The sequence below is a fragment of the Erythrolamprus reginae genome, chromosome 5, assembly GCF_031021105.1.
Source record: "Erythrolamprus reginae isolate rEryReg1 chromosome 5, rEryReg1.hap1, whole genome shotgun sequence".
Lineage (NCBI taxonomy): Eukaryota > Metazoa > Chordata > Lepidosauria > Squamata > Dipsadidae > Erythrolamprus > Erythrolamprus reginae.
Genome location: NC_091954.1, coordinates 15339025 through 15360798, shown reverse-complemented (window position 1 = coordinate 15360798; position 21774 = coordinate 15339025). Strand labels below are relative to the sequence as shown.

Below are 21774 nucleotides of genomic sequence, written 5' to 3'. Positions count from 1 at the left end.
CCTTTGTTCCCTTTTATCCCTTTAGCCCTCATTAAGGGAACCACACCTAGCCCAGGTGCTTCTATAATGATTTGTAATACTCCTTAAAGCGATCCCTTCTTTGCATAGCTCTTCGGCTACGTAGATCAATATATTGATCTGCAGAAGAACCCAGGGAGGAAAGACTGTCTGAGGGACTGCAGGCCAAATCCCCTGGGCTGTCTGCTGAATCCTGTGTCCCAGTGGCCTCGTCCTCCTGGCTGTCTGCCACATCTTCCTGGCTGTGAGCCAGGCTTTCACATTCACTTTGTGCCGCGTCTCTCCCATCTGTGGGAGCAACGGCTGGCCCAGGCCCAAACACAACACCTAAGTCCTTATTTCCCACTGCCTTTCTCATCTTAATGGGCAAATTCTGCAATATTTATCCGAAGACAATTCCTAGGAATAAGCAGCTATAGCAGCTATATCTTTGGGGACTCGAGTAGCCAGAGAATATTCCACTGCTGTTTTCAATAATCACAAATTTACAATTGTTGCATTTTACACTGACTAAAGTGATCACTACTACTTTATAGAAACTGCTTGGCAACATCTATTGACACCTAGATCAGTTAGTCCACTCCACAGTTTCATTCTATGTACATCAACGATGAAGGGTGTTTCTAGATTAAAATAGATAATAATCTCTGGACCTTTGCTCATAAGAAATGAATGACAAAGATTTTGGATTTTGCTTTACAGTTTGGCAGATCGAATCTCAGTAGACTCGTGGTTGACTCAGCCTTCCATCCTTCCAAGATCGGTAAAATTGAGTCCACGTTTTGGCCGGCCAGGAAGGACGTCTTCATGACGTCAAAGCTCCGCCCATGGAATTCCTTATTGGGATTCCCCACCTCCGTTTGAGCCTCCCGACCGGCCCGACAGCTCCGCGGCTCTTTTGCAAAGCTGACAGCCGAGAGGCAGGGCTTCTCAGCGTCCTCTTGAACCCTAACGCCGAACCCGAACTTTTGCTGAACTTCCGGGTTTGGCCTTCGGGAGGACGCCGAGAAGCCCCCCGGCTGTTTCAAAAGGCGACAGCCGGGCGGCGGCGCCCTGCGGAGCACCATTTTTGCGGGGGTGGGGGGTGTTCTTGCATGCATTAATTGACTTTACATTGTTTCCTATGAGAAACATTGTTTCATCTTACAAACTTTTCGCCTTACGAACCTCCTCCGGGAACCAATTAAGTTCGTAAGACAAGGTATTACTGTAAATCTAAATGCTATTGCTATTGTTTTTAACTAAGAGATGAGACATGGGGTAAAGAGAGAATCTTATATTTTAAAAGAGTATGATCAGTTACTAAAATTATTTATACTTCAGATGAATTTATTTTTTTCTTTTTCACACATTTTATTTGATATTTTATTAGTATATTAGTTTTTATTTCAATTCATAGCCTTTGCTAAAATTGTTTCAAAAATGATATAGTATAGCCCTGACGTAGATTTTGCTATCAGGTACAAATTCTAGTTGTAGAATAAATTGTATTTTCCATTCAAAATTATTTAAAAGCATATGCTCATGCAGCTTCTCTTTCTACAATATTTTGTCACTTTGATCTCATTATACTCAATACTATTCTGAATGTAACAAAATGAAGGTACCTCATATTTTAGGCAAATTACAGATAATTAGGAATATGTCTGAATCCTTATGAAAAGCCCAATTTTGGTGTCTACTAGTATCAGACAGGCGTAAAGCATCAGCAGTTAAATTCAAGTTTGTAAATTTAATTTTTTTCCTTACAAATTTGAATTCATCAGGGAATCATATCCCAGCCAACCACACTGATCACTGTTTCATGCCTTAATCTTCCATGAACATTTACCTAAACTTGATTGAAGAACAGCAGAAAGAAGGCAGAAATCCTGTGGAATGTGATTTACCACCAAGAAAAGCAACAAGAGAGAAAAAAGAGTCATCTTCACTGTTTGAACAGTCAACTCTTCCTTCTTGGAATAATTAGGCATAAAATTACAAAAAATGATAAGACATTTGATTTTACATATAACGACTGCAGCAAGAATTATATACGCCCAACACTGGAAGCAGGAGACCGTCCCGACACTGTTTAATCTAATAACAAAGATATATGAGGTAGTAGAGAGGACCAAGCTCACACAGGAACTACAGGACAAAGATACCAAGGAATTTCACAATACCTGGGACAGGTGGTATGTCTGGATAACAAAAAATAATAAAAAATAATAATAATAATAATAATAACGCGAATTATACAAATAACTAAAACTGTTATCGTAAATACATATTCAAATTAAAATTGGGGAAGGAAAAAAAGGGAGAGAGAAAAATCAAACTATTGTTAAAAATAAATATTGTTGTTTCAAGGCACCATTATACCATGGAAAAAATATAGAGGAAATGAAAGTAATCGCATAGAAATGGACATTAATAAACTAAGGAGATCTATGTGTATTAATAAATAAGGAAAAATTGTTATAAATGAATTAAGCTGCAAAAACCAATTATCCTGCAATCTAGCAGGTGCAATTAGAATAGGATAGAATAGAATTTTTATTGGCCAAGTGTGATTGGACACACAAGGAATTTGTCTTGGTGCATATGCTCTCAGCGTACATAAAATAAAATATACATTTGTCAAGAATCATGTGGTACAACACTTAATGATTGTCATAGGGGTCAAATAAGCAATGAAGAAGCAATATTAATAAAAATCTTAGGATATAAGCAACAAGTTACAGTCATACAGTCAACATGGGAGGAAATGGGTGAAAGGAATGATGAGAAAAACTAGTAGAATAGAAGTGCAGATTTAGTAGAAAGTCTGACAGTGTTGAGGGAATTATTTGTTTAGTAAGTTCTGATACCAAAAAACACCCTATGTATAAAGCATAATGCTTTATTTTGTCTGGAGTGTATGTATGTATGTATGTATGTTTTTTTTCTTTTGTAATTTCCTTTTTCTTCTGTAAATGTTGTGTTGTTTCTTTTTTTTAAAATGTAAATAATTAATAAAGATATTTTTTTAAAAAAAGAAAAGTCAACCCTTGTTTGATAGAACATATTTTAGAATATGCGGTTAGAAAAAGGTTATCCAGCTTCTCACCTTATAACTTTTTGAACACACATCCCCACTCACCCGTTTTATGCTAAATAGTAAATACATAACATGCAGTACTATTTACCTTTACAGCTGCAGTCACTGCAGCAGTAGCAGCTAAGTTTAAGCCTTGTTTACCAAAGTTCACCATGGTTTCATAACTACGTTCTTTGGCTTGCACAATGTACTCATCAATCTCCTAGGAAGAAAAAAATGGGTAGTACCGATATTAATTTAATCTGATATTGGCAATCTATCACATCATATCTTGGCACAAAGCACAAAATGGTAATGTCATTCTTCATCTGCACTACCGCTTAATGCAAATTCATTTTCTAAAACATCAAAGTAAGTAGGAAGGAGTCTTACCCTTTCTTTTGAAGAAAGAAGCGGATGAAGGAACTTCCTATATATTAAACTTGCCCCTCTTGTATATGGAGACAGCAACCAAATAACAAAAGCAATCTTCAGTTCATAATATAGTGGAAACCTGAAAAATATAAGTTAGAATTCATAATGTGTTGGTTATGACCTATAAAGCCCTTCATGGCATCGGACCAGAGTATCTCCGGGACCGCCTTCTGCCGCACGAATCCCAGCGACCGGTTAGGTCCCACAGAGATGGCCTTCTCCAGGTCCCGTCGACTAAACAATGTTTGGCGGGACCCAGGAGAAGAGCCTTCTCTGTGGCGGCCCCGACCCTCTGGAACCAGCTCCCCCCGGAGATTAGAACTGCCCCCACCCTCCTTGCCTTTCGTAAAGTTCTTAAGACCCATCTCTGCCGTCAGGCATGGGGGAACTGAGACATCTCCCCCGGACCTATACAGTTTATTCATGGTATGTTTGTGTATATGTTTGCTTTTAATAATGGGGTTTTTAGCGTTTTTTAAAATTATTAGATTTGTTCTTACATTGTTCTTGTTATTGTTGTGAGCCGCCCCGAGTCTACGGAGAGGGGCGGCATACAAATCTAATAAATAATAATAATAATAATAATAATAATAATAATAATAATAATAATAATTTAAAAAAAAACAAGTTTCAGAGAAAGTGTTTTTAAGTAATTTTTCACATATTTCAGATATGCTTTATATACTGTACATATAAATTGTATTCTTGTAATTCCACCTTTCCCAGAATCTAGCTAAAGAGCTTTTAAACAGTATCAACTACCAACAATGAACATGGTAATACATGAAAACTTAAATAAATCAACTTGCTTCGCAAATGTACAGATCTTACCAAGAGACCAAGAGGTCAGTTAATGTTTCAGTAAACGTATAAAGAGCAAATACAATCCAATACATCATCCACCGCACCTAAGAATGAAAAATGCAGAACAATCATTTTAGTTTCTATAGATTAGAAAAATAATTATATTTTAACAACTTAAAATATGTAGGTGCTATTTGTTTTTTTGCATTTTACTAATATTCAAACTGCAAGTAGCATACAGTATCAGGAAAAAAAAAGATCTTTTAATTTTCTATCTAGGTCTTCTGTCCAAGTAGATCAAATCAAATTCTGCTAACAATTGTAGACAAACTGCAGCTATTACACTGTTATCAGTTAAATAATTTAACAGAATTTTAGAATCTCAAGAGTCCCTTTGTCAGGGACAGTCTTTTGCCATGCAAAACATTTTATCAATGTTTTTATTATTTTTGCCTCCTAAAGGATTTCAGTTTGTTTCTCAATTGAATTCTACAGCTTATCCATTATATTAATGATGGGGAAAAAATCTGAAGTCATTTATCTTGGTCTGAATTTTTCACATCTCAAAAGCCTGGCATTTAAACAGGTGTGTACACTTACTATGGGCAGCACCATAGTAACCTATGGCTTAGAGTTCCTAATAAGCCACCCCACACATTTCCCTTCGAGTGAAAAACAAGTTGTCTTTAAAAAAAGAGAGAGACACACACACTAAGAAGAGAAAATGGAACTCGTTCCCTGCCAGCATAGAAACATAGAAGACTGGCGGCAGAAAAAGACCTCATGCTCCATCTAGTCTGACCTTATACTATTTCCTGTATTTTATCTTAGGATGGATATATGTTTATCCCAGGCATGTTTAAATTCAGTTACTGTGGATTTACCAACCATGTCTGCTGGAAGTTTGTTCCAAGCATCTACTACTCTTTCAGTAAAATAATATTTTCTCATGTTGCTTTTGATCTTTCCCCCAACTAACTTCAGATTGTGTCCCCTTGTTCTTGTGTTCACTTTCCTATTAAAAATACTTCCCTCCTGAACCTTATTCAACCCTTTAACATATTTAAATGTTTCGATCATGTCCCCCCTTTTCCTTCTGCCCTCCAGACTATACAGATTGAGTTCATTAAGTCTTTCCTGATACGTTTTATGGTTAAAACCTTCCACCATTCTTGTAGCCCGTCTTTCGACCCGTTCAATTTTGTCAATATCTTTTTGTAGGTGAGGTCTCCAGAATTGAACACAGTATTCCAAATGTGGTCTCACCAGTGCTCTATATAGCGGGATCACAATCTCCCTCTTCCTGCTTGCTATACCTCTAGCTATGCAGCCAAGCATCCTACTTGCTTTTCCTACCGCCCGACCACACTGCTCACCCATTTTGAGACTTGGAACAAACTGCCTTGGAACAAACTGAATCTCTAGCAATCTCTTGAGAAGTCCAGGACAGAGAGAGTGGATATAGGTTATCTCTGACATGATAAATAAATATAAAACTAGAATTACTGCGTAAGATTATTTTAATAATAATAATTTAATAATTTATTAGACCTTTATTTTGTATTGTATATTTAAAATTTAACATTTTCTAAGACTTAAATCATGCATGTTTGCTATTTAGAATGTTATCATAAAAGATAAATAAATAAATTTTATTTATTTAAATAAATAAAAAAGTAGCAATATCCTGTCATCTGCCAGATTTTTCTGTTATTTCTTGGTATTCATATGATTGACAGGAGGGGGGGGAGAGAGAGAAAACAAGAATGAATAATGTAGCACATACTTTATTATTACTACCTTTATTATTACACTTAATAATTCATATATAAACATAAAGCCATATAAAAACAAAGACAATTGAAACGATGACAAATTTTAATAGTAGCAACACAGACCTTAGCACTGTGCTGGTAATACCAGAGTTGGAATCAGAGGAAGACCTTCATATAGGTCTTACAATTTTTTTTAAAAAAAATTAATTGTATTAATTGGCTTTATTGTATTGTTATGTGTACTATATATGCTGTGAGCCACCCCGAGTCCTCGGAGAGGGGCGGCATACAAATCCAATTAAATATAAATAAATATAATGTAGTACAGTGTTCCCTCGATTTTCACGGGTTCGAAGTTCGCGAAAAGTCTACACCACGGTTTTTCAAAAATATTAATTAAAAAATACTTCGCAGTTCTTTTTCCGATACCACGGTTTTTCCCGCTCGATGATGTCATATGTCATCGCTAAACTTCCATCCACCTTTAATAAATATTTTTTTAATAAACTTTAATAAATAAACATGGTGAGTAATAATCTAAATGGTTGCTAAGGGAATGGGAAATTGTAATTTAGGGGTTTAAAGTGTTAAGGGAAGGCTTTTGATACTGTTCATAGCCAAAAATAGTGTATTTACTTCCGCATCTCTACTTCGCGGAAATTCGACTTTCACGGGCGGTCTCGGAACGCATCCCCCACGAAAATTGAGGGAACACTGTATAGGTCTATTCAGCTTAGCAGTTGAAATTCCACAATTCTTTGTAGAAATGATATAGTCAATATTACGATACAGTTGAGAGTTTCAATCTGCTTTGAGCCAGAAAGGGAAACTTTTGTCATGTAGAGTTTTAGAATACAGTGGTACCTCATGATACGAACCCCTCGTCATACGAACTTTTCAAGATACGAACCCAGGGTTCGGAATATTTTTGCCTCTTCTTACGAACTTTTTTCACCTTACGAACCTGCCGCCGGCCGCTGGGATGCCCCACCTTCAGACTTGAGTTCCTCCCAGTTTTTTCCAGCCCTGTCCTGCCCCATTCTCCCCTCTGGATCTCCATGGGTTTCCTCCGTTTTTCTGCACTCTTTCCTGCCCCATTCTCCCCTCTGGATCTCCATGGGTTTCCTCAGTTTTTCTGCACTCTTTCCTGCCCCATTCTCCCCTCTGGATCTCCATGGGTTTCCTCCGTTTTTCTGCACTCTTTCCTGCCCCATTCTCCCCTCTGGATCTCCATGGGTTTCCTCCATTTTTCTGCACTCTTTCCTGCCCCATTCTCCCCTCTGGATCTCCATGGGTTTCCTCCGTTTTTCTGCACTCTTTCCTGCCCCATTCTCCCCCATGGATCTCCATGGGTTTCCTCCGTTTTTCTCCACTCTTTCCTGCCCCGTTCTCCCCTCTGGATCTCCATGGGTGTCCTCCGTTTTTCTCCACTCTTTCCTGCCCCGTTCTCCCCTCTGGATCTCCATGGGTTTCCTCCGTTTTTCTCCACTCTTTCCTGCCCCGTTCTCCCCTCTGGATCTCCATGAGTTTCCTCCGTTTTTCTCCACTCTTTCCTGCCCCATTCTCCCCTCTGGATCTCCATGGGTTTCCTCCGTTTTTCTCCACTCTTTCCTGCCCCATTCTCCCCCCTGGATCTCCATGGGTTTCCTCCGTTTTTCTGCACTCTTTCCTGCCCCATTCTCCCCTCTGGATCTCCATGGGTTTCCTCCGTTTTTCTCCACTCTTTCCTGCCCCATTCTCCCCTCTGGATCTCCATGGGTTCCCTCCGTTTTTCTGCACTCTTTCCTGCCCCATTCTCCCCTCTGGATCTCCATGGGTTTCCTCCGTTTTTCTGCACTCTTTCCTGCCCCATTCTCCCCTCTGGATCTCCATGGGTTTCCTCCGTTTTTCTGCACTCTTTCCTGCGCCATTCTCCCCTCTGGATCTCCATGGGTTTCCTCCGTTTTTCTGCACTCTTTCCTGCCCCATTCTCCCCTCTGGATCTCCATGGGTTTCCTCCGTTTTTCTGCACTCTTTCCTGCGCCATTCTCCCCTCTGGATCTCCATGGGTTTCCTCAGTTTTTCTGCACTCTTTCCTGCGCCATTCTCCCCTCTGGATCTCCATGGGTTTCCTCCGTTTTCTGCACTCTTTCCTGCCCCATTCTCCCCTCTGGATCTCCATGGGTTTCCTCTGTTTTTCTGCACTCTTTCCCGCCCCATTCTCCCCTCTGGATCTCCATGGGTTTCCTCCGTTTTTCTGCACTCTTTCCTGCCCCATTCTCCCCTCTGGATCTCCATGGGTTTCCTCCGTTTTTCTGCACTCTTTCCTGCCCCATTCTCCCCTCTGGGTCTCCATGGGTTTCCCTCCCCCCACTCCGTTCGCCTCAGCTTCGTCTGCCGGCAGCTTTTTTTTTTAAAGCCTTAATGTTTTGGATTTTCCTAATCGGCTTGCACGCATTATTGGCTTTGCCATTGATTCCTATGGGAAACATTGTTTCATCTTATGAACTTTTCACCTTACGAACCTCGTCCTTGCACCAATTAAGTTTGTATCATGAGGTATAACTGTACAGTGATACCTCGTCTTACAAACGCCTCGTCATACAAACTTTTCGAGATACAAACCCGGGGTTTAAGATTTTTTTGCCTCTTCTTGCAAACTATTTTCACCTTACAAACCCACCGCCACTGCTGGGATTCCCCTGAGGCTCCCCTCCATGGGAAACACCACCTCCGGACTTCCGTGTTTTTGTGATGCTGCAGGGGAATCCCAGCAGTGCAAAAACGGATGCTTCGCTGGCAACGGAGTCCGGAGGTGGGGTTTGCCATTGAGGGGAGCCTCAGTGAAATCGCAGCATCGCAAAAACACAGAGGTCCGGAGGTGAGGTTTCGAGGACTTCGGTGTTTTTGCGATGCTGCGATTTCACTGATGCTCCCTTCGCTGGGAAACCCCACCTCTGGACTTCCGTTGCCAGTGTAGCGCTCGTTTTTGCAATGCTGGGATTCGCAAAAACACAGAAGTTCAGAGGTGGGGTTTCCCATGGAGGGGAGCCTCAGGGGAATCCCAGCAGTGCAAAAACGGGAGCTTCGGCTGGCAAAATGGGTGAATTTTGGGCTTGCATGCATTAATCGCTTTTCCATTGATTCCTATGGGAAACATTGTTTCGTCTTACAAACTTTTCACCTTAAGAACCTCGTCCCGGAACCAATTAAGTTTGTAAGACAAGGTATCACTGTATTTGTGTACTAGAAGTGCTGATGGTAACCCATGAAGACATATCTGAAAGAAGCAATTACTCAACCTGGGGAAGGTGAAAGCTGTTGGTATCTTTTGGTACAAAGATATTTGGCCAGCATCCAAGGACTACTTGAAGTTCAGGTTCTGCTGAACTTGTGAGGCGTCTTACTGACTTCCAGCTGTTATTTCATTTATTACCAACCTTCAGAAAGGATGACCTTTGCATAACAAAGACTAAAAATGAATACATCTGGGAAGCTGGACTCCACAGCATCCTCCCTACTAGGAGAATGATCCACCATCAATACAAGGATCCAGTGGGGAAGAGCTAAGTATTTAGTACAGTGGTACCTCTACTTACGAACTTAATTTGTTCCATGACCAGGTTCTTAAATATAAATGTTTGTAAGAAGAAGCATTTTTTTCCCATAGGAATCAATGTAAAAGCAAATAATGCATGCGATTGGGGATACCGCAGGGAGGGTGGAGGCCCTGTTTCCTCCCAGAGATTCCTAGAGAGGCCACACAGAGGCTTCTCCCCGCCTTTTCTGGCTTTGTTTCCTCCCAGGAGATTCCTAGAGAGGCCCCACGGAGGCTTCTCCCTGCCTTTTCCGGTTACAGTTGCAGGCTCGGATTTGTAAGTAGAAAATGGTTCTTGAGAAGCGCAAAAAAATCTTGAACACCCGGTTCTTATCTAGAAGCGTTCTTAGGTAGAGGTACCACTGTATCCAGTTTTTATCTAGAGGCGTTCGTAGGTAGGGGTACCACTGTATCTGGTTTTTATCTAGAGGCATTCTTAGGTAGAGGTACCACTGTATCCGGTTTTTATCTACAGGCGTTCTTAGGTAGAGGTACCACTGTATCCGGTTTTTATCTACAGGAGTTCTTAGGTAGAGGTACCACTGTATCTGGTTTTTATCTAGAAACGTTCTTAGGTAGAGGTACCACTGTATCCGGTTTTTATCTAGAGGCATTCTTAGGTAGAGGTACCACTGTATCTGGTTTTTATCTAGAAGCGTTCTTAGGCAGAGGTACCACTGTATCCAGTTTTTATCTACAGGCGTTCTTAGGTAGAGGTACCACTGTATCTGGTTTTTATCTAGAAACGTTCTTAGGTAGAGGTACCACTGTATCCGGTTCTTATCTAGAGGCATTCTTAGGTAGAGGTACCACTGTATCTGGTTTTTATCTAGAAGCGTTCTTAGATAGAGGTACCACTGTATCCGGTTTTTATCTAGAGGCATTCTTAGGTAGAGGTACCACTTTAACTGATTTATTATCCTCTAGGGCCCTAGGCTATAACCGCAGTTTAGGCATTCCTGACCTAGAGTGGCATTGACTATGTCTTCAAGTAGCAAGAATAGCTCTCAAAAAAATTCATGTGCACCACTTCCATTGCCTTCCTGATGGCACAAATTTTCACATGTAGTGCAGGGAAAATTAGAGCAAAAGGATCTACTGTAATTGCATCCTTGGGGAAAATGAAGTGTCTAATGATAGGAGATGATTCTAAAATTGCCTGAGAGTAATAATTATGATATGCTTTCTATGATTCTTTGGTGTCAAAAATTACTCTGAGTTATTTAAGGCTTTCCCAGGTATGCCCGTGTTACACCAACACTGCGCAGTCTGCATTGGTTGCCGATCAGTTTCCGGTCACAATTCAAAGTGTTGGTTATGACCTATAAAGCCCTTCATGGCATCGGACCAGAATATCTCTGGGACCGCCTTCTGCCGCACGAATCCCAGCAACCAGTCAGGTCCCACAGAGTCGACCTTTTCCGGGTCCCGTCGACTAAACAATGTTGTCTGGCGGGACCCAGGGGAAGAGCCTTCTCTGTGGCAGCCCCGACCCTCTGGAACCAGCTCCCCCCCAGAGATTAGGATTGCCCCCACCCTCCTTGCCTTTCGTAAACTTCTTAAAACCCACCTGTGCCGTCAGGCATGGGGGAACTGAGACATCTTCCCCAGGCCTATATAGTTTATGTATGGTATGTTGTGTGCATGTTTTTTAAATTATGGGTTTTTAACTTTGTAATATTAGATTTGTATTGTATACAGGGTTCAAACTTCGCGAAAAGTCTATACCATGGTTTTTCAAAAATATTAATTTAAAAATACTTTGCGGTTTCCCCCCCTATACCACGATTTTTCCTGCCCGATGACGTCTTATATCATCACCAAACTTTCGTCCACCTTTAATAAATATTTTTTTTAATAAACTTTAATAAAGAAACATGGTGAGCAATAATCTAAAAGGTTGCTAAGGGAATGGGAAATTGCAATTTAGGGGTTTAAAGTGTTAAGGGATGGCTTGTGATACTGTTCATAGCCAAAAATAGTGTATTTATTTCAGCATTTCTACTTCGTGGAAATTCAACTTTCGCGGGCGGTCTCAGAACGCATCCCCCGTGAAAATTGAGGGAACACTGTATTGTTTTCTATTGCTGCTGTGAGCCGCCCCGAGTCTGCGGAGAGGGGTGGCATACAAATTTAATAAATAATAATAATAATAATAATAATAATAATAATAATAATAATAATTTTTTTAAAAATCTGCTCAATCTTATTTACCTTTATAATCCTTTTCCAAACACACACAGACACCATGATTTGGGATTTTTATAGGGGAGTCTGAACCTGTTAGGTTCATTTACACCAGATTAACTGATCTGAGTGTAACTTGAGATTGGGATACAATGGCAGCAGCATCTGCAAATAAACATCTCTAACGGAAGAGTTTCCTTAATGTACCTTCCTCCTGCTAAGGTTAGGCAGGAAGAGATTCACCCCATTTTGTCCTATTCAAGAATTAAAATTTTTGTTCTTGTGGAAAAGCTCCAGGGGGAAAAAAAAGAGCAAGAAGGTATCTTAAGCAGGAAGACAAACAGAAAGCCAAGATTCTGCTCCACCCTTAGATTTAAGCTGGAACTTGCCTGGAGACGCATTTCCCAGGCTGTATATTGAACATGGGAACATGTCTTTCCAAGGCTCATTTATTCTCTTGAGCAGCATTTCTCAGTCTTGGCAGCTTTAAGATGGGTGGACTTTGATGGTTGAGAAACACTGCTCTATAGAAATAGGATAGAAATTAATTAACGTGGAGTGTGGACTCAGATTTGTCTATTTTGCATGATATTTTAATGCTTTCTATTTCTTATGTTTCTATGGGAGAGTCCTTTAAAATACAGTGGTACCTCGTGATACGAACCCCTCGAGATACGAACCCGGGGTTCAGAAAATTTTTGCCTCTTCTTACGAACTTTTTTCGCCTTACGAACCCACTGCAGATCGCAAAATGGTGCTCCGCTGGGCGCCACCGCCCGGCTGTCACCTTTTAAAACAGCCGAGGGGCTTCTCGGCGTTCTCCCGAACCCGAACCCAAACTTTTCGGGTTCGGGTTCAGGAGGCCGCCGAGAAGCGCCGCCGTCCACCTGTCACCTTCTTAAACAGCAGGGGGGCTTCTCGGCGTTCTCCCAAACCCGAAAGTTCGGGTTCGGGTTCCGGAGGCTGCCGAGAAGCGCCTGGCTGTTTCAGAAGATTACAGCCGGGCAGCGGCGCTCAGCGGAGCGCCATTTTTGCGATCAGTGATGGCGTTTTCGTCCGATCTGGAGGCTGGAAAGGAGGTGGGGAATCCCAATAGGGAATTCCATGGGTGGAGCTTTGACGTCACGAAGACGTCCTTCCTGGTCGGCCGAAACATGGCGTCCACAGTACAAGTTTACAGTGGCAAACCCTAACAAACATGTACCCTGTACTAACAGTCTTATACCCCGAAAAATACGGTAAATGCACAAAATAATCCTCTCCATGATTCAAGAACAAACTCATTCTACTTCCCTGGAATACAGTGAAACTTAATCTACTGTAGATCATGGTGCCTTAGGAATGGTTCCCAAAAGCAAATCCTACAAAGGTAGTTTAAGGTGTTCTGACAGTGGTTTGCCTGGGCCTGTTTTACCTGGATTGTCATGCCAAGAACTTCCCAGATTGCTTCTGATTCAGCATATTTATTTCCAGAGACAGTCAAATCACCCTTTCAAAAGCATGCTATGGAGGGAGACTTCTCTGAAATAGTTCACACTCTGGCAAATGTTCTACATTCCTACTATTTTTCTTTCTTTCAAAATGGGGGAAAGCTACCGGTATTTGAAACTATAAAACTGAAACCGCAAATCTCTGAATATAAATAACTCAATGTTCCTGCTTCCAAAATATGTAACAGCAATTCATCATTTTCCTAATCAGAAGTACAGTGGTCCTTCGATTTTCGCGGGCTCGAACTTCGCGGAACGGCTATACCACGGGTTTTCAAAAATATTAATTAAAAAATACTTTACTGTTTTTTTCCCTATACCACGGTTTTTCCCACCCGATGACGTCATACGCCATCGCCAAACTTTCATCCGCCTTTAATAAATATATTTTTTAATAAACTTTAATAAATAAACATGGTAATAATCTAAATGGTTGCTAAGGGAATGAGAAATTGCACTTTAGGGGTTTAAAGTGTTAAGGGAAGGTTTGTGATACTGTTCATAGCCAAAAATAGTGTATTTACTTCCGCATCTCTACTTCGCGGAAATTCGACTTTCGCGGGTGGTCTTGGAACACATCCCCCGCGGAAATCGAGGGAACACTGTACTCTTAATTATTAATTATATAGTATACCACCGGATTTAAAAAACGAAGAGAAAAATATCAGATATGGAATCTGAATTTAAAAATCCTTCCACAGATGCATTAAATCTTAAAAGCTGCGCAATATTACTTATTGAATAGATTAATTAATGAAAGCTTAATATTTAACTGTAGAGGGTTAATTTGAAGCAATCGTTATGTTTTATTTAGCAATGTGAAGATTGAAAAATCAATTTATGTGTAGACACAAAATTATTCTGTGAAAAGTATTTAATTTTTTTGCCGTATAAACAAATTAATGTTATCATTTTTTTTGAGAAATTTGTATATTGTTTAGAAATAAATTTATTCACCCTGTTCTTAAAATTTCTCAGACTTGAAATAAGATTGAAGAGAAAGTCAAGCATTTGATGAATTGTTAGATTAATCTCAGAGGGTTGTATTGTATTTTCAGCCTCAGTGAATAGCTAAATTAGTGTATGTGCCAGCTAAAACAACTATTCTGAAGGATTGTCTTACCTTAAAAACTGACCTTCATATGAACCTCCACAGAATAAGCATAAGCAATGCCAAGGAAGGAGGCACAGGGAAAAACAGAGAGAGAGAGAAATGGCAGAACTACCGTATTTTTCGGCGCATAAGATGCATGGTGTGTTTTATGAACCAAATAAAGCCATTTTTGGTCTCCCGAAGCCCATTTTTGCAAAATATGAGCCAATTTTTCACAAAAACAGGGTGCACAGAGGGTTTGGAAAGCCTGTGGAGTGCTTCTGGGGACTGGAGGAAGGCAAAAACAAGCCAATTTTTGTTATTAAAAAAAAGGGGGGGACATTTTTTTTAAAAAATGTGGTGTTTTTGCCTTTTCCCAGCCCCCAGAAGCACTCCAAAACCCTCAGTATGTCTGATTTTTCATCCATTTTTTGCAAAAGGTGTGGTGCACAGAGTGCATCTGGGGACCAGGGAGGACTTTTTTTCCCTTACCTCTTCGAAATCTTGGTGCGTTTTATAGTCTGAAAAATACGGTATGTGGTTTCTGGCACTTGCATGTATGGCCCCATGGAGCTGTATTTATAAATCTACTTTTTATTTCAATTATCTCATTTAAGTGGTTTATATGTCCACTCACCCAGAAACAATGTCGTCTGGCGGGACCCAGGGGAAGAGCCTTCTCTGTTGCAGCCCCGACCCTCTGGAACCAACTCCCCCAGGACATTAGGACTGCCCCCACCCTCCTTGCCTTTCGCAAACTCCTTAAAATCCACCTCTGTCATCAGGCATGGGAAAATTGATTCCCCTGGGCCCTCTCCACTTTATGTATGGTCTGTACGAGATGTATTTTATATTAAGGGTTTTAAAATTGTTTTTAACTATTGGATTTGTATTGTTTTGTTGTTGTAAGCCGCTCCGAGTCTCCGGAGAGGGGGGACATACAAATCTAATAAATTAAAAAATAAAATAATAATAATAATAATAATAATCGATCACATAATCAGCTGCTGCAAAAAGATCACACAGACTGACTACAAGCATAGACATGATGCTGTGGCACAGGTGATCCACTGGAACTTGTGCCGGAACTACCATTTACCAGTGGCAAAGAACTGGTGGGATCATAAGCCCGAAAAAGTGGTCGAAAATGAGCAAGCAAAACTACTGTGGGACTTCCGACTTCAGACCGACCGAATTCTGAAGCATAACGCACCAGACATTGTGATCGTGGAGAAAAAGAAAGTATGGATCATCGACATCGCAATCCCAGGAGACAGAAGAACTGAGGAGAAGCAGCTAGAGAAATTAGTGAAATACGAAGATCTAAAAATCGAGCTGCAACGACTCTGGCATAAGCCCGTGAAAGTGGTCCCAGTGGTACTTGGCACACTGGGCGCAGTGCCAAAGGATCTCAGCGGACATTTGAAAACCATTGGAATTGACAAAATCTCCATCTGTCAATTGCAAAAGGCCGCTTTACTGGGATCGGCAAACATAATTCGCCGCTACATCACGCAGTCCTAGGTGCTTGGGAAGCGCCCGACTGGTGATGAAATACGAAATCCAGCATGATGATGATGATGATGATGTAAGGAAACTGTTTATTCAATAATATGTATTTGGAACAGTTATGTAGGATGATAATCACCTTTAAGAAACCATCTCCTAAAAAGATGGGTAAAATCTGACTGCCTAAGTCAGCAGTCTGAAAGAACACTCTGGAGTCACAAAGTACATACAACTAATGACATAAACAAAATACTGAAGTCCAAATACATTATCTCTGTATAGCAAACGTTGCAATGTTAAGCCAAGTAAGGAAAACAAAGTTCACTTATGTGGTTCTTTCTTTCCAGCTCAAAATGATAATTTCAATAGGTGCGAGACAAATCACATTAAAGTACTACAGTATACAATTTCAGCTGATTATATACGTACTTCTCAAGCATTTACATACAAAAGAAACAAAAAACATTAGGTGGGTAGAAAGGAAGGAAGGAAATTAACAGATTATGGTTTATAATAGATATGAATTTGGTCACCAAGTTTTATATAAGAAACAAACGTTTGAATGGCACCCCTGACTTACATTCTTCACACACGCACACACACACACCCTTATAGGGAATGGAACTCCTTCAAACTTGATGAGTGGGGGAGGAGGAAGGGAAGGGAAGGCATTGATTCGGCAAAAACACTCATAGAAAGCAATTGATGCAAACAGTGAAGGGGAATAGAGAAGAGGAAAGGAACTCCATTCAAACTTGATGAGTGGGGGGTGGGAATGGATCTCTGGCGGGCCCGGGACAGGGGTTTATCCTCTGTCCTGGTGCTCCATGACCTCTCAGCGGCTTTCGATACCATCGACCATGGTATCCTTCTGCACCGGCTGGAGGGGTTGGGGGTGGGAGGCACTGTTCTTCAGTGGTTCTCCTCCTACCTCTCCGGTCGGTCACAGTCGGTGTTAGTGGGGGGTCAGAGGTCGACTCCGAGGTCTCTCCCTTGTGGGGTGCCTCAGGGGTCGGTCCTCTCCCCCCTGCTATTTAATATCTACATGAAACCGCTGGGTGAGATCATCCAAGGGCATGGGGTGAGGTATCATCAGTACGCTGATGATACCCAGCTTTACATCTCCACCCCATGTCCAGTCAACGAAGCGTTGGAAGTGATGTGCCGGTGTCTGGAGGCTGTTGGGGCCTGGATGGGTGTCAACAGACTCAAGCTCAACCCGGATAAGACGGAGTGGCTGTGGGTTTTGCCTCCCAAGGACAATCCCATCTGTCCCTCCTTTACCCTGGGGGGGGAATTATTGACCCCCTCGGAGAGGGTCCGCAACTTGGGCGTCCTCCTCGATCCACAGCTCACATTAGAGAACCATCTTTCAGCTGTGGCAAGGGGGGCGTTTGCCCAGGTTCGCCTGGTGCACCAGTTGCGACCCTATCTGGACCGGGACTCATTGCTCAGTCAGTCATGCCCTCATCACCTCAAGGTTCGACTACTGTAATGCTCTCTACATGGGGCTACCTTTGAAAAGTGTTAGGAAACTTCAGATCATGCAGAATGCAGCTGCGAGAGCAGTCATGGGCTTACCTAGGTATGCCCATGTTTCACCATCACTCCGCAGTCTGCATTGGATGCCGATCAATTTCCGGTCACAATTCAAAGTGTTGGTTATGACCTTTAAGGCCCTTCAAGGCACTGGACCAGAATATCTCCGAGACCGCCTTCTGCCGCACGAATCCCAGCGACCGATTAGGTCCCACAGAGTGGGCCTTCTCCGGGTCCCGTCAACTAAACAATGTCGGTTGGCGGGCCCCAGGGGAAGAGCCTTCTCTGTGGCGGCCCCGACTCTCTGGAACCAACTCCCCCCAGAGATTAGGACTGCCCCTACTCTCCCTGCCTTCCGTAAACTCCTCAAAACCCACCTTTGCCGTCAGGCATGGGGGAACTGAGACACCTCCCCCGGGCATGTTCAATTTATACATGGTATGTTTGTGTGTGTGTTTGTTAGTAAATGGGGTTCCTTTTAAATCTTTTTAAATATTTTAAAGCTATTTGGATTTTTTATGATTCGCCGTATCTTGTTGTGAGCCGCCCCGAGTCTGCGGAGAGGGGCGGCATACAAATCTAAATAATAAATAAATAAAATAAAATAAGGCCTGCTTGGCATGATTAGGAAGGGAATCGAAAATAGGTCGGCAAGTGTTGTAGTAATGGTAGTACAGACTTAGTAAATAGTTTGATAGTGTTGAGATAATGATTTGTTTAGTAGTGATGTCGTTCAGGAAAAAACAGTTCTTGTGTCTAGCTGTCTTAGTGTGCAGTGCTCTGTAGCGATGTTTTGAGGGTAGGAGTTGAAACAGTTTGTGTCCAGGATGCGAGGGGTCAGTAAATATTTTCACAGCCCTCCTTTTGACTCATGTAGTATACAGGTTAAAGGCAGGTTGGCAGCAGTTCTGATTATCCTCTGAAGTCTGTGTCGGTCTTGTTGGGTTGTAGAACCAAACCAGAGGTGCAGTTATAGAGGTGCAGATGACAGACTCATTGATTCCTATGTAGAATTGTATCAGCAGCTCTTGGGCAGTTTGAGCTTCCTAAGTTGGCGCAGAAAGAACATTCTTTGTTGTGCTTTTTTGATGACGTTTTTGATGTTAGGCGACCATTTTAGGTCTTGAGATACGATAGAACCTAGAAATTTGAAGATCTCTACTGTTGATACTGTATTGTCTAGTATTGTGAGAGGTGGAAGGGTGGGAAGGTTTCTCCTAAAGTCTATCACCATTTCTACAGTTTTGAGTATGTTCAGTTTTAGATTGTTCTGGTTGCACCACGAGGCTAATTGTTCAACCTCCCATCTGTATGCGGTTTCATCGTTGTCTCGAATGAGACCAATCAGTGTTGTATCATCTGCGAACTTCAGTAGTTTAATAGATGAATCGTTTGAGATGCAGTCATTGATATATAGAGAGAAGTGGTGACAGCACACAGCCTTGGGGGGGGAATCAATGAGTCTGATTCACCTAGAAGTGTGTTCAGGTACTGCTAGCTCATTTAGTTTAGTTAAAAGAATGTCCGGTATGGTAGAGTTGAATGCTGAATTAAAGTCTACAAAGAAGACCCCAGCGTAGGTCTTTGGAGATTCAAGATATTGTAGGATGTAGTGCAGAGCCATATTAACAGCATCATCATCATCATCATCATCATCATCATCATCATCATTATTATTATTATTATTATTTATTAGATTTGTATGCCGCCCCTTTCCGTAGACTCGGGGCGGCTCACAACACAATAAAAACAGTTCATGACAAATCTAATAATTTACAATTTAAAATATTTTAAAAACCCCATTATTAAGCAGACATCCATACAAGAATACCATACATAAATTGTATAGGCCCGGGGGAGATATCTCAGTTCCCCCATGCCTGACGACAAAGGTGGGTTTTAAGGAGTTTACGAAAGGCAAGGAGGGTAGGGGCAGTTCTAATGTCTGGGGGGAGCTGGTTCCAGAGAGTCGGGGCCGCCACAGAGAAGGCTCTTCCCCTGGGTCCCGCCAGACGACATTGTTTAGTTGACGGGACCCGGAGAAGGCCCACTCTGTGGGGCCTAATCGGTCGCTGGGATTCGTGCGGCAGAAGGCAGTCTCGGAGATATTCTGGTCCGATGCCATGAAGGGCTTTAAAGATCATAACCAACACTTTGAATTGTGACTGGAAATTGATCGGCAACCAATGCAGACTGCGGAGTGTTGGTGTAACATGGGCATGTTGATCTATTAGCTCGGTATGCAAATTGCAGGGAGTCTAACAGTGGATCCGGGATGGTTTCCAAGTGGCACATCACTAGCCTTTCAAAGGTTTTCATAACTACAGATGAACACATTCAGGTCATCTGCCAGTTGCTAATATCCTACAGCTTGGGAAGGTGGTTTGCTGTAACCAGTGATGTTTTTGAGTTTTCCACGTTTGCTGGTTCATTTGTTGAGAATTGATTCTTTAGCTTTTCAGAGTAGTTTCTTTTTGCTGCTCCAGCCTCCCTTGTTAATACATTTCTGTTCTGTCGGGCTCTCTGGTGGACTCCTCCCAAAAATGCACAGATACAATTTCAGACACACACACGTTTGAAAATTCAAAACAATGTTCTTTATAATGAAAATTCACTTAAACCAAGCCCTCTTTCTGCATAGCAAAGAGCACTGGTCTCCAAACAAACTGGTAATTTGTACAAGTCCCTTATCAGTTCTGTGATACTTATCTGGCAGCTGTGAGGCAACTCATAGTCCTTCTTCTTTCATAAAGTGAAACACACTTTGCTCTGGTTTAGTTTCAAAGCGGGGAAAAATCAGCACACAAAAGGTCAAAGTCAGCAAAGCAGGCACGAAACACAACGATCAGATAATCCTCCACAATGGCCAAACCCACAGGCTGCTCTTTATAGCAGCCTCACCAATTAACACAGCCCCACCCAACCACAGGTGGCCTCATTTTCTCTTGTAATAATCTCTCAGTTGTTGTCTCCTATGCATCACTCTCCGCATGCGTGGCTGTATCATTGTTCTGAATCCAAGGAGGAGCTAGATAATTCATCTCCTTCTGAGCTGTCTGCCACACTCTCCTCCTCCTTGTCACTCATGTCTTCTTGGTCAGAGGAGCCTTCATCAGCAGATTCCACCAGGGGGCAAAACAGGCCTGCAGCATGTGGATGTCTCCCCCACATCCACAGTCCTTGTGGCAGGAGCTGGGCCAGAGCTAACCACAACACATTTCTGTCCTTATTGTACAGCATTCTATCACCTTTTATGTAGGCTTCATCTTTGAGCCTATCTCCTCTCAAATTTCTGGGGCCCTTTGGAAGAAAGGATGGGCTGATTCTATTCTTGGGGAGATGGTGCCTGGCTGCAGCTGCTTTTCCCAAATGCAGATAGCAACCCTAGCTTCATTACCCACAAAGCTGAAAAGTAAAGAAAATTCCTTTCTCCTTGAAGAATTTGTGGCTAGAGTTAGACAGCTACATCCAGAAGCAAGCTTAATTGACTAATATGTCAAAAAGTAGCCTATGAATCAGAAATATCATTAGCGCTGAAGTACCTGAATTCTATGAAATAGCCCTAAAACAATACTTTTACAGTCTCTAACAATACCCAGACAAACTTTAAATACTGCCAGAGAAGAAAAACTAATTTGTTATTTCATTATGAGTCAACATAAACAGAAGTATGCTAAGCACTTTTAATTAAAATGTGGAAAAGATAAAAAGCAATTATATCATTGCCAATTTATTATGTTCAACTAATATTAGGATTCAGCTGATTACTCGATTGAGCAACCCACCTGGCATGGTAAAATGTATGAACTCACTCGATTCTATTTTGTACTAAGTGAAGGTTGTATTTCCTTTGTATAATATTCACATTTTCATGCATAGGTTATTTCCGTCGTGACCTTTTTCATACGCCTACTACATCTTTCAGAAATTTCTTGAGAATATAGCTTGGGGGGGGGGGGGGGATTTGGAACCACTTTCCAAAACTTTTCAAAAAAGTATTTTGGATGTTTTTTGAAAGCTTATCTCTATAACAGGTCCCTGAGGCTGTTATCCTTCCATGTTAAGGCAGAAAGTGCGGCCTACACTTCTTTCCCTTCCTTGCGCTCTCACAAGGGTTGCCATCACATTTATTTTATTTTTATTTTATTTTATTTTTATTTATTTTTTCATTTCTTTATTATTTATTTATTTATTGATTGATTGATTGATTAATTGATTGATTTGATTTGATTTGTATGCTGCCCCTCTCTGCAGGCTCAGGGCGGCTAACAACAGTAAAAAGACAA

At 41.5% G+C, this 21774-nt stretch overlaps 1 protein-coding gene across 1 annotated transcript in view; it reads right to left on the bottom strand.

Annotated features, from left to right (window-relative positions):
* REEP3 (receptor accessory protein 3) overlaps positions 1-21774 on the bottom strand; it is a 60123-nt gene that overhangs the window by 14013 nt on the left and 24336 nt on the right. Inside the window, exons 3-5 of the mRNA XM_070752122.1 lie at positions 4346-4422; positions 3473-3593; positions 3189-3302 (exon numbers count right to left, since the gene is read on the bottom strand). Coding sequence (XP_070608223.1) covers positions 3189-3302; positions 3473-3593; positions 4346-4422 — 312 coding nt within the window. The remainder of the gene's footprint in view (positions 1-3188; positions 3303-3472; positions 3594-4345; positions 4423-21774) is intronic.